At 41.3% G+C, this 13,331-nt stretch overlaps 1 protein-coding gene across 2 annotated transcripts in view; it reads right to left on the bottom strand.

Moving 5' to 3' along the window:
• The window catches only part of STIM1 (stromal interaction molecule 1), a 246,113-nt gene that overhangs the window by 58,325 nt on the left and 174,457 nt on the right, over positions 1-13,331 (bottom strand). For both annotated transcript variants that reach the window (XM_036744735.1, XM_036744736.1), the window contains exon 5: positions 13,057-13,172. In XM_036744735.1, the coding sequence (XP_036600630.1) occupies positions 13,057-13,172 (116 nt within the window). The remainder of the gene's footprint in view (positions 1-13,056; positions 13,173-13,331) is intronic.

Raw genomic sequence — 13,331 nt, forward strand, 5'->3', positions numbered from 1 at the left:
CCAATACACAATCTTCAAAAAAGGATAAACCAGCCTCCTTTACTATGTGTGTCTACATCTACATTGACCTTGTCTTAAGAGTGGAAGCTCTCTTGGAGGTAAGGACAGGAGATGGCACAAACCCAACCTAAATAACCCTGTCTTCTGTGGTATATTGGAAAAAATACTGGATCTGGAATCAGAGAACCTGGATTTGAGTCCCAGCTCTGCACCTTATTCCCTGGAGGACCTTGGGTAAAGCATTTCAACCTTCCTAGGCTTCAATTTCCTCAACTATGAAATGAAGGTGTTTGACTAGATGATCCCAAAGATCCTTATTGGTTCTAATCCTATGATTTCTTGAGGAGGTTTCTATAGTTCATTGACTAGCTAGGGAGGATATGCAAAAGAGTTTTTTACTTCAGGCTACAAAAACCCTAAGCTCTGACTCCCAAGGGGAAGAGCAGAAACAGGAAGAGGTGAGAAGTAGATTCTCTGCCATCCAGAGCCCACAACAATGGGAAAGAAGGCAAAGAGACACAAAGGAGAAAGAAAAGGTAGCATTCAATGGAACAGCTTGTCCCATTTACTGAACAGCAGGCATACCAGCTGCTCTCTAGCTCTTCATATTCAAAGCAATGGTATGGCTGTGTTTGGACTGGAACAGAGAAAGTTGATAGTACATTCTGACAGCAAGGAACACAGTACACAGGGGCATCTTGAGAATGATACCTTATCAGTTCCCCAAGATAGTGAGGCAGCAGGCCTATGTAACTAAAACCAAAAGCCAAAGGTCTGAGCACTAAGTACTGCTTCTCAGGCATGTTAATGGACAAGCCCTGAAAATGTCTGAAGACCATCAGCAATCATCTTGGTTTTTTCCCCTTTAAATGCTAACTGCAGTTTTGAAGACTCACATTTAACAAGCGTCAGTAGAAAAATACAAAAATATTTACCATCAGGCTGGCTGCCAGATCTGAAAACACCCAAGAACACACCCAGCTATATAAGAATGAAAAGACCATAGAATGTTAGGGCTCTTAAGAGATCAACTTATCCAACAGAAGAGGAAACAGGTCCAGAGAGAAAAAAAAACTTACCCAAAAGCATACAGCAAGTCTGGGGCTGTGCTTCCTTTTATACAACCCTAATATTTAAAGATCACCATCATGTTTTCTAGGATTTGACCCTTTGCTGGTCTAAGGTACATAAAGTCTTTTTTCAGTACAGTATGTTTTCCACTGTATCGTGACTGAACAGTGCTTCCCAGTCAAACTCAACTCAACCTTGGAGAAAGGATATGCATATATTATCATCAAGGGCATACTAGTTCAATTAGTATGTCTAATAAGCCCAAATTAAAGGCCATTCTGAGCCAGTCCAGTGTATAATGTTGTGAAGGAAGACAGAAGACACACAAATACATTTAAGAGAGCCTGGAGGGGTTATCATCCATCATCACAGGACTTGGCACTTGAAAAGGCAGGAATAATAATCTATTGCTCCAAGGGTGGGATTTATCTGCTTCCTGGAGTGGAACTAGGTGTATAATATGTCCTCTGGAATTAGGTTTCTGGTGGTCCCAAAAGTAATGTGGAGGGTGTTTGTCTTTGGGAGGATATTTGAGGCAGCAGATATCTCATGGGAAGAGCACTAAGGTGTCTAATAGTTTCTGGGAACAGGATTTGACAGATGTCTGTCCTTAGGAACTTGAGTTTAGGGTTGTCTAAAGCTTTCATGTATTCCCCAGGTAGAATTCTTTGACCTTCAGATGATGAAAAGTGATTTCCTGATACAGATGCTTAAGACTATGGTCTTTGCTGACTTTGTGTCAGAGGCAAGGGACCATTACTGCCCCATCAGTCTGTTGGGTGTCTGTTGCTTCCAAGAACTTTACAATCTGGCTCTGAGATAAGACTCACACCTAAACTCTTGCAGATCCAATATGAATTTGTGTCCTGACTATATGTGTAGTTATAGTTCCAAGAAGAAAGAATAATGTAGGCCAGGGATGGGAAACCTGCAGTCTCTAGGCCACATGTGGCCCTCTAGGTCCCTGAGTGCAGCCTTTTGACTGAGTCCAAACTTCACAGAACAAACCCCCTTAATAAAAGGATTTATTCTATAAAACTTGGACTCAGTCAAAAGGCTGCACCCAAGGACCTAGAGGGCCACATGTGGCCTAGAGGCCGCAGCTTCCCCACCCCTGGTGCAGGGCATTGTAGTAATAATAACAACTTAGCTATATAACATTTATGGTTCATAAAGGGCATTTCTTTGTGGGCAAAATAAAAAAGCATACTATAATACAAAGAGTCCTACATTTGAAGTCAAAAGACCTGGATTTGAGTTGTAGTTGTAGATTCCTTGGCTTTGAGATCTTAGTCACACTACATAATCTATATTTCTTTCTAGTGCTAAAAATCTATCAATCTGCAAGTTTATAAGGTGGCAATCAAAGTAGACCCCAAGGAGAACAGACTCTCTGTACTGACAATGCAACAGAATGAGAAAGCGCAGTGTTCAGAAACAGAGGAGCCAGGTTCCTAAAGCCAAGTTCTGGGAGTCAAGAGGGAGGCAGTGATTTGATCTTGGCCAACATTCAGTCAAGCAGGTCGAAGTCAGGAGACTAGGATGGGCCCAGAGATGCAGCAATAATTCCTTCACTCATCAACTTCTTGGCTGCTAGCTGCTGGAGGCCTAGACTGTGACAGACAAGTAACTATTGTAAAGGGGACCAACCCACTCAGAGGTGCAGGGGAGTAGGGAGGAGAGTTTGGCACAGAACCAAACTCCAGTGAGCACAGACAGAGACACTCCTTGAACAGATGGTTTGTGCTTAGATGCTATAGGAAGCAGTTATTAGGAAGATGATCTGTATGCCAAAGCCATCCCAATCCTGCCCAATAGCTTCTCTATTTCTGGGTTTAGTGAAATAAGGCCAGGGAGGAGGAACAGCTAGAATGAAAAGATACATGAAAAGAAAAGACACCAGGCAGGTAGGAGATGAGCTTTCACAACTAAAACCAACATCTTGTACTCTCTTTCTTCTGGCTTCTACTCCAGAGATGCTGGGTTTGGGGGCTGGGTATAACCCATGGTCAGCAGCTCCTTCTGGTTCTCTCTTGATGCCATTGACCAGTTCCTGGCTTCTAGACACAGAGGCTAATTAGCTTTGATTCCATCTAAGGAGCCTCTGGACCAGGACCTAGCATAAAGCAGAGTTTTCCCTGACAGGTGTATGAGTCTCCACTGTCAGCAAAGCAAAGAAAGCACACCTGCTCTCCCAGGGCAGCACATCCAGTAGAAGACAGTGATTTAGAAAGCTCTCCCTTACACCACAACCCATTTCCCTCAGACTTCCATCCATTGTTATTAGTTCTGCCTTGTGAAACATATACATAAACAAGTATTTATATTCACACATCCCTATAAAAACACTTCAAGTTGGAAGAGACCACAGAGGTCATCAAGACTAGTCCATATCTGATTAGGAATCCCAACTACTACATCTGTAAGAAGCAGAACAAGTCTTGTGCCTCTTTATAGAACAGTTGTTCAAACACCTGAATCAGTCTCCTATAATGAGTCTCCAAGTCTTCCCTTATCAAGATTCAGTCTCTACTGTTCCTTCAATCAACCCCCACTATCAGTGGTTTCTGATCCTCATCTCATCCCCTGGAGGAACTTTAGCTTGTCCCCAAACGCACCCCAAAGTGACCACAATATTTCAGATACAGTGAGGGAATTTCATTTTCCTTGGATGTGAAAATTTGTTCCAACAGGCCATGAAGACTGAGAAGCAGGTGCTGTGGAAAACTTAGAGCCTGGTTAGACATCAAAGATGCCAAGGTCATCCACAGCATCCTGATCCACCCATCCAGTCATCTTGATTTTTGTCTTGCCACAGAACTCTGATGATTCTGGAAGAAGTGAGGCCAACAACTTCACACAACTCTACCACATTAAAATCCAATTTATGTGTGAGTCAAAAGATATCACTCATACCATTTTACCATTTTTACTACCTACTTCAAAGTCCTGTGTTGACAGGCAAGTGACGGAAGCAGTAGGTGTGGATACACAGTGACAACCCTGCACACAGGTGGCTCAGGGCACAGGGTCATCTTCTCACTGGACTGAAGCAGCAGTGGGATGCAGCAGTCCCCTGGGTGTTTGAGCAGCCTTTTTCAAGGCTTGCATTGTTCACCTCCTGGTGTGAGGGTTTAGAAAAGGTGTCCTAAAAATTGTCTGTTTCACCTAACCCTGACCTGCTTATTGCAGCAGGCAGGGATCCTAACCTGTGGTCAAAACATAAAAAATGTGCAAAAACTTTTGCAAACATGATTTCACTCGCCATTGGTACATGGAATGTGAACACATTTATAGACAACACAAAATGCAGCAGACCTAAAAGACAAACAGCACTTTTTGTGAAAGAACTCAGGAGGTATCACATTTGAATAGAAACCCTGAGTAAAACAAGGCTAGCAAATGAAGACACGCCTACTAAAGTCAGAGTTTGATACATGTTTTTCTGAAGTGACTGCAGTGATGGGGAGCACTGTGAAGCTGGCATAGGTCTTGCAATCAAAACTAATCTAGTCAACAAGCTGGTATGCTTCCCCAAAAGAGTCAACAACAGGCTTGTAACAACGTGATTGCCACTTGCAGGAAAGCACCCACACCACCATCATCAGTATGCTCCCACCATGATGAACCCTGAGAAGGTCAAAGAAAAATGTTATGGAGATACGGAGATGCTCATCATCAATGTGCCAAAAGAGGGCAAGCTTATAATTCTGGGTGACTTTAACACCAAAGTGGGCACAAACTATCAGAGATGGCAGGGAATCCTTGGGAGGAATGGAGTCGGAAACAACAACGGTCACTACAGAAGACTTGTGCATCTCATGACCTTTTCATCACCAACACTGTCTTCCATTTAAGGTGACATGGAAGATGAACAGATTAGAAAACATTTCTCCAAACATGAACAATTTGTTGCTAACTTGGAGGGGAAGCTGAGCCAACATATGGTTGGCAACAGTGAAGCAAAAAAGGGGCAAGCAGCTTTCAGGTATCTGGTGTACAGCACTGCATTTGCTCATCTGGACCAGAACACTTGCAAATGTCAAGACTGGTTTGACAAAAATGGTGGAAAAATTCTGAAGCTGCTAAACAAAAAACGAGAACTCCACAGGGTTTACCCTCAAGATAGTTCATTCGTCCCTAGGACAGCAAGTGTTTAACTCCATCAAAGAAGAAGGCAGTGTTTAACTCCATCAAAAGTAAAGTGTCAGTGGAGCTTAGAGATTTGTAGTATTCTTGGCTCAGTAAGAAGGCAGGCAAAATTCAGTTTTACACTGATAATAACAATCCAAAGTACTTTTATGATGCCTTGAAGGCTATTTATGGGCCAAAGACCTCCGATGCATCTCAACTCCTCAGCACTGAAGGAGGTGCATTGAATAGTGACGAGGACATAATCCTGGAGAGATGGGTTAAACATTTCCATAATGTTCTTGACAGAACATCAGGAAACAATGCTGAAACCACTGACCATATACCTCAAGTTGAAGTCAATCCCTCTCTAGCAGAGCTTCCGGCTGAAGAAGAGATTTTGAATGCCATTAGGCTCCTCTCCTGCAGCAAAGCACCTGATGTTGATTTTATTCCATCAGAGATTTACAAGGTGGAGAGCCCACTGCTCATACAAAAGCTGAAATCTTCCAAGTTTTATAGCAAGAAGAAGCTATCCCCCAGGAGTTCAAGGATGCCTCCATTGTCAGAAATAGGTTGTCCTATGACAATCACAGGATTGGATGGGGTGGGGCACACATGGTCTCTCTCTTAATCACTGCCAGCAAGATTCTTGCCAGAGTCATACTTAATTAGCTGATCCTTCACCTGAAATATGGTCATCTACCAAAGAGCCAGTGTGGCTTCAGAAAGGGCTAAGGAATTATTGTTGCCCAACAACTCCAAGTGAAATGCTGGGAGTAGAACAGAGGTCTGTACAAAACATTTGTTAATTTAACCAAGGACTTTAATACCATCGATCACGAGGGCTTGTGGAAAATCATGGTGAAATTTCGTTGCCCAGAGAAGTTCATCAGTATTGTATGCCAGTTTCATGACAGCATGCTTGCACGGATTCTGAATGATGAACAATGCTCTCAAACTTTCCTGGTTACCAATGGAATGAAGCAGGGTCGTGTGCTTGCTCCCATGGCTTTTAGCATGATGTGTTCAGCAATGTTGTTGGATGCTTTCAATGAGGACAAAAAAGGCATTAAGGTCAGCTACCACAATGACAGCAAATTATTTAACTTGAAAAGGCTACAAGCCAGGACTAAAGTGGAGGGAGAGCTGGTGAGTGACTTTTTGTTCACAGATGACTGTGCACTCAATGTAGCCTCTGAGGCTAAGATGCAACAGAGTATGGATCAATTCTCTGTTGCTTGTGCTAATTTTGGCCTGATAATATCAGGAAAACAGAGGTTCTCCAGAAGCCAGTACCACACCATCCATACATGGAACCATTGTTTACAGCAAATGGAGAAATTGTGAACACTGTGGATAAGTTCACTTACCTTGGCAGTATATTTTCCAGAGATGTACACATAGATGACGAGGTTGACATACACATTGCCAGAGATAGGCCAGTGTTTGGAAGGCTCCAAAGGAAAAGTGTGGGAGAGAAGAATAAGTATTAGGCTGCCTACAAAACTGAAGGTCTACAGAGCTGTTGTGCTGACTTCATCGTTATATGCCTGTGAAACCTGAACAGCATACCAGCATTATGCCAGGAAACGGAATCACTTCCATTTGAATTGTCTTAGGAAGACTTTGAAGATTACCTGGCAAGATAAGATACTGGACGCTGAGGTTCTTTCTTGACCTAAACTGCCACACATTCCAACTCTGCTGCAGAGTGCAACTCCAATGGGGTTGAGGCGCCATGTTGTTCAAACGCCATACACTTGTCTAAAAGACTATTTTACAGAGAATTTACACAAAGCAAGCACTCACACAGAAGTCAGAAGAAGTGATACAAAGACACTCTCACAGTCTCTCTGAAGAACTTTGGCATCAATTGTGAGACATGGGAGGCACTGGCACAGGACCATCCAGTATGGCACGTTCACATCAAAGAAGTTGCTGTGCTCTATGAGCAAAGCAGAATTGCGGTAGATGAAAAGAAATGTGAGATGCACAAATTGGGAAACATCTTCACTCCATATATTCATATGGATTATTTGCGCCCAATCTGTAGCAGAACCTTCTGAGCATGTACTGGTCTCATCAGCCACAGATGGACCATTGTACTTTGACCCCAACACAGCGATGTTATGTTGGTCCTCTTTGGGCACAAAGGAAAACAACCATTGTGTTTTCCTTTTGATTATCCTTCAGATATTTGAAAACAGTGGTCATGTTTCCAGGCAACCAAACCCTACTCTAGACAAGTTCTATCCTGTTAGTGACTCTTCTAAAATGTGTTGTTTAGACCTGAACACAATTACTCTCAACATGATCTGACTAGGGCAGCAAACTACAGGGCTACCACCTCCCTTGATCTTGGATCCTTTATTCCTATAGAGGATCAGATTTCATCAAACCAAGAAAGCTCTACTCTGATAACACATTTCAGCATGTGGGTGACCTTGGTTTCTCAAAGGCCAACTAAACTCTAGAGAAAATCTACCAAATTTGAAAAGCTTCAAGTACAGGCCCAGTGATAAATTGTGTTTGTCATTCAAGGATCAGCCAAGCTAAGTCTGAGTGAGTTTCATAGCTAAAAGGCTGGCTACTAGAAGATGGATATTTTTTGGCTATAGGAATTCATGAAGACCTCTAGGCACTAAGGAACTGATCTATGTTAGTAGAGAGCATTCACAAATATCCTTGCAGCACCGACATATAAAACTGCATTTGTTATCTTGGCTACCATGTCATACTGCTGGCTCATTCTATTACAAGGCCAGTGACTCATACTGGGATTGTTTTATAATGAGGCACCTCAGTTTCTAACCTAAGGCCTGCTTCCACACCTCTGCAAGATGTATTTTCTTTCCCACCACCATGCCAGCCCCACCTCTATTCTCAAGAAACAAGGTTTATTACACTCTTTAATCTATAGCTCAGAACTCACCTCCTCCAGGAAGCTTTCTGTGACAACTCCAATCACTCCTTACTAGATGTCATATCACCAAAACATAGATGTATTTGGTCTGTATTGATTATACCAGAATCTGGCAACAGTTTAACTAGCCAATCTCATGTCATGGTACATTTTATCTATCCTTCCCCTACAGCAGTGCTACATGCATAGCCTGGTCTGATCTCTGCATAATGTCTGCATAGGCCAAGGTCCCTAGTGCCACCTGTCTGTGCTCAAGTTCTTCAGTTCTACTTTACAAACATATATGAAGTCCCTGGTATGTCTGGAGCCCAAACAGCTACAGGGAGAAAAAGTAAACAGGAGGTAGCCCCAGCTCTCAAGGGACTTAAAGTTTAACAGCCAGATAGAACATGTACACAGTTAACTATTAAGCAAAGGAAAATATGTTAAGTATAACAAAGAAGTCCAAGCAAAGTGTTATGAGAAATTTCAAGAGGAAGAGATTACTTTTTAGCTTTCTTTTCCATCTGAAGTATCCATTCCACTTCTTATCCACAGCCTAATCATAATAAAGATAATAATGAGGATTATGAATATTTCTATTGCACTTTAACATTTACAAAGTGATCTCTTCATACCTTTCCAATGAATTGAAGACCTGGGTTTATCTCCCAAGTCTACTACATACTACTTGGGTAAGCCTTAACTTTTCTAGGCCTCAGTTTCCTCATCTGTAAACTGAGGTGGCTATATTAGATGACCTCTAAGGTCTGTTCCAAATCTAAGTCTATGATCCTCATTTTACTGAGAAACTGAGGCTCAAAATAGAAAAATGGCTTGTATGGAAACAAATCCAAGTCTTTTGACTTCAAGTCCAGGAATCCATCCACTCTATCACACTAACTCATCTTTTAATACTCAAATCATTTCTCACCTCCTCTGTAAAAGCTTTAAGTACTACTGTGGCCTAGGATGATTCACATTACCTTTAGCTATGGAAGGCAGCACGGTATAATGGAAAGTACACTGGCTTCTCAGGAGAAGGACTTGGCTTCAAACACCACCTTAAAGTTTACTACCTGTGTATCACTGGGCAAGTCACTTATCCTCTGAGGTTGATTCCAGCTCTAGTTCTAAATTCAACTAACTTTTCATACACATATCTGTATATATGTATATGTACATATACATATACACACATATATATATACACATATATGTGTATACATACACATGTGTATATATGTATGTATATGTCATCTCTTTCAATGATAAATACCTTACTTCCCCAACTGACCTGGTAAATCCCTAAAGTTAAGTCACTTCCCTATGTGATACCTCCAGTGTGTCTTAAGGAGTCGATGCTGATTTCAGTTGTTACAGCTCTATTGCTAGAATAAGTAAATCCACTGTCTGCCATGCTTCCTCCCTCCAGCACCCTGCTACATTTTTGGATCACAGAGTTTAAGATCATCTAGTCCAAACCTTCATTTTACAGAGAAGGAAACTGAGACCCAGAGAAAGAAACTGACTCATAGGACCCTAGAAGGGCAGAGGCAGATGGTGGATGGGTGGGTAACTGTTGATACATATGTTGTTCATAAACATTTAAAAACTTTAAAAACCAATCTAGCAAACAAAACCAAAGCCTGGTGGACAGTGTGACTATTAGAAACAGAAGCTTTTCCTTTTCATTCTGGTGCCAGCTGCTTCTCTGGGCACAGTTCCTGGTGATATAACTGGTTCTGTCCCTCCATTCAACAAGGACCACACTGAAGGTCTTTCAATCAATCACACTAAATTCACCTAAACGACAAATACCAATAATCTTGGCCCTCAGGTGAGCGTATGGCACAAGTTGGCCTATCAAAGAAAGACAACGTTTCACTTCCCTAGGGCCTGTCCTGGAAGACACTTGGTGGGGAAATGAAACTCTGAGAGGAACAAAGGTGCAAAAGTTGAAAAAATGGGGGGCACCCCTTGTTCTAGGCCAATGAAAACCTGCAAGACAAGTTAATTTGATCTGATATATGAAAAACCACAGTAGTATTTTCTGTGGTAGTAAAGAACTAGGAACAAAGCGAGCACTCATCAACTGAGGAATGGCTGCAGTAGCAGTGGTTATAAGAATGTAAATGAAATTTGTTATGCATTAAGAATGAATATGAAGAATCCAGAGAAACATGGAAAGGGTTGTATGAAATGATACACAGTGAGATAAGGAAATCCTATGTGGTAGTATACATAATGATTAAAACAATATAAATAAAACATCAGTAAGAGGAAGTTAAGCTCTGAGCAACTGAAAACAAATAATGGTCCCAGAAAGAATAGATAATGAAATACACCTCCTTCTTGGTAGACTTAGGGGGCTACCTGAGGAGAATGTTACATACTTCTCCAGGTACAATTGCCATAGTAGGTATTTTTGCTTCACTCTTTTTCTTTGTTACTAAAGAGAATTCAATTTGGTTTTGTTTTGTTTTGTTTTAAGAGAGTTCCATTTGGATGGGGTAAGGGAGGACGGTTATTTCTGTAAACAACTATGATGTAAACAAAAAATGTCCATAAAAGTTATTTCTAAAAACCAAATACCAGTGGCTGTGACTGTTCTTTCTTTGAAAGAGTCCAAGAACATTCTCATCAGTCAAACTTGGTCAGCTGGCACAGGTCTAATTCCTCAGATGGTTAAGAAGTTCCTTCTTACGTCTACAATCTTACTTATTTTATAAGACCATTTCCCTTTGCTTGATTTTCTATGGACATAAAGAGCAAATGTTCAGCATGCTCCTGATATAAATCTTTCGTGTCCATGAAAAGTTTAGTACATCTATAGAAACTGTTGTCTAATGGACTATTATGGGAAAGAAGGAATAAGTCTGTTTGACCGTAGTATTCTGCTTGGACCCAGATAGCAGAACCAGGACAACTATCATTCTGAAAGGGGGGAAGAAGAGGGTGGGAGGAGCAGTGAACAGTGCTGAGTGGCTCCAATAGAGGCTGTAGTAGCTCTTGTACAAAGCTTCAATGAAAGGAATAACTAAGCCTCTGGCTCTAGTCAAAGTAGGATGAACATTTATCAGACTGTTGGTCCATATACTCTCAAACTATGTCACAAGGTAAAAGCACTCCAATCCTGAAACATTGTCATTAACCTTACTCTCTCCCCACCCCTACTCCATTCCAATTATTCACCAAAGCCTATCAACCTTACCTGGAAACATCTCTTGCTTCTAGCCCTTTCTTTCCCACCATGCCCTCTTATCTCTATAAGATGACAGCAGCTTCTTCCCCAGCCTCCTTCCTTCCAATCACTCCATCTCTATTCATCATGCACACAAACCCAGAGGCTCCTTTCCACAGCACAGTGATATGTCCCTCTAATGCATAGGAGCCTGACATGATTGCCCACAGCCTCTAAAAGAGTCCAGACCCATTAGTATTGCTTCTGAAGTCTTTCCATGGTTTGTAACCAACTTAAATTTCCAGTCTTATTTTCTGCTACTCTCCTACAAGTAGCCTTTATTCAAGCTGGATTATTCCCTGAAAACATCACGTCAAGACCTACTCCCCAAGTGGCACTGATCTTACCATTCAACCTACTTAAAATGTCTTCATTTATCCTCACCATGCACCTAAGTTTTCTCTTTCAAAGTTTAGTTTCACTTCCTTCTCTAAGTTTTACTTGATCGTCCCAACCTTTGCTAATGAAAAGGAATGCCTAGAACCAGCTAGTGTGTTCCAGGCTAAATCTGGAAGGATGGAACAGGCCTCCTGTAGGACTCATTTGGCACTAGGTCTCTTTACTCTCCTCTAGACCTGTAATAGCATGTTAATACTAAAGTACTCAAATAGATTTCTAATCTCATTCTGTGGGTATTTGCTCCAATGATATAGACTTCAACCCCTCCATACTCATCCTCTGACATTTCATGGCCTTCCATAAACTCTTCACAGAAGGGTCTACCCAATGTGCTTAGGTTCTTATTTTATTTCTCTTGACATTGTAATGAACTAACTGAACAAGCAGTATGTTACCATGACTCATAGCCACATATCACCACCAGAAGAATATTCATATAAAAAAGATGTGCCTTTGTTTTAGTGAGAAGCCAAAGGACAACAAAAGAAATTTACAATTTCCCAAAGGTAATCCAGCCTCCTCCCCTGTTCCTGTTCAATTCTATGCCCAACCCATTGTCGAATTATAATATTTCACATCTATAAATCTATATCAATCTGCCAATCTTTGGAGACACACATACACATACATACATGCGCAAAAATGTACAAGCTCCACAGATTGTTCATCTTACTGCATATCATAGTCTGAATGACAGGCATTCTTTATCCATTTGGCTTTTCATATGTGGATAGTTAAGCCAAACTCTTCAGAGTAATTATGAATCACTACAACATTCTAAGGGTTGAAATAATCAGTACAATGTCACCCACAAACAAGAGCAATTTGTAGAACCTCACCATCTCTGGGAAACCCCCTCTCAGGCTAGACTCTGTTGAATTTCCTCCAAGACAGTAGCAAATACCTTTAGCGAGTATATATCTCTTTTACGCACCTCTTGATATTAATGATCAGTGTGTCAATATCTTTTCCAAAATACACAAGAACCGAACAAACAAAGTTTGCTCCAGGAAGAAGCTAGCAAAAACTAGCGAGTACTACTACAAGCTAGCAAGGAGAGCAAATATGATCACCTCTCTCACTCTTTGGATACTAGGTCTCTATTATTAATACAGCTAAAACTGAAATGTTGTGTCCAACAATCTAAAACAACCCAAGATACTGAATTGCTGGCTACTTCAGGACACAGGATAATTCCTTTGCCTCCCCAAGTGTCCAATGTTCAGATGGTTGAGGAAACAGCTACTCTTCTTCTCCCCAGCAATGATGCCCTTGGATTTCAGCCCAATCCCCAGGGAGTACTCACAGAGAGGGGGTCCAAACAGCACTGTGTCTAGGGCTTTCAGCTGTAGCTTTTGCCTGTGACTCCGGTCAGTCATCTTAAGAACAGTACCTGTCATTGTTGCATTGGTAATCGCCAACCTATAGAAAAAAGAGCAAATTCAAATCAATAAATTTCAATTCAACAAACAGTAAGTGCCTCCAGGCCCTAGAAGGACCATGAGGAAGATGCAAATTCTATTTATCATGATGAAGAAGCTACTACCTTTGAAAACAGTTCATTTTATTTTTAAACCGCTC

Source organism: Trichosurus vulpecula, chromosome 2 (genome assembly GCF_011100635.1).
Source record: "Trichosurus vulpecula isolate mTriVul1 chromosome 2, mTriVul1.pri, whole genome shotgun sequence".
Classification (NCBI taxonomy): domain Eukaryota; kingdom Metazoa; phylum Chordata; class Mammalia; order Diprotodontia; family Phalangeridae; genus Trichosurus; species Trichosurus vulpecula.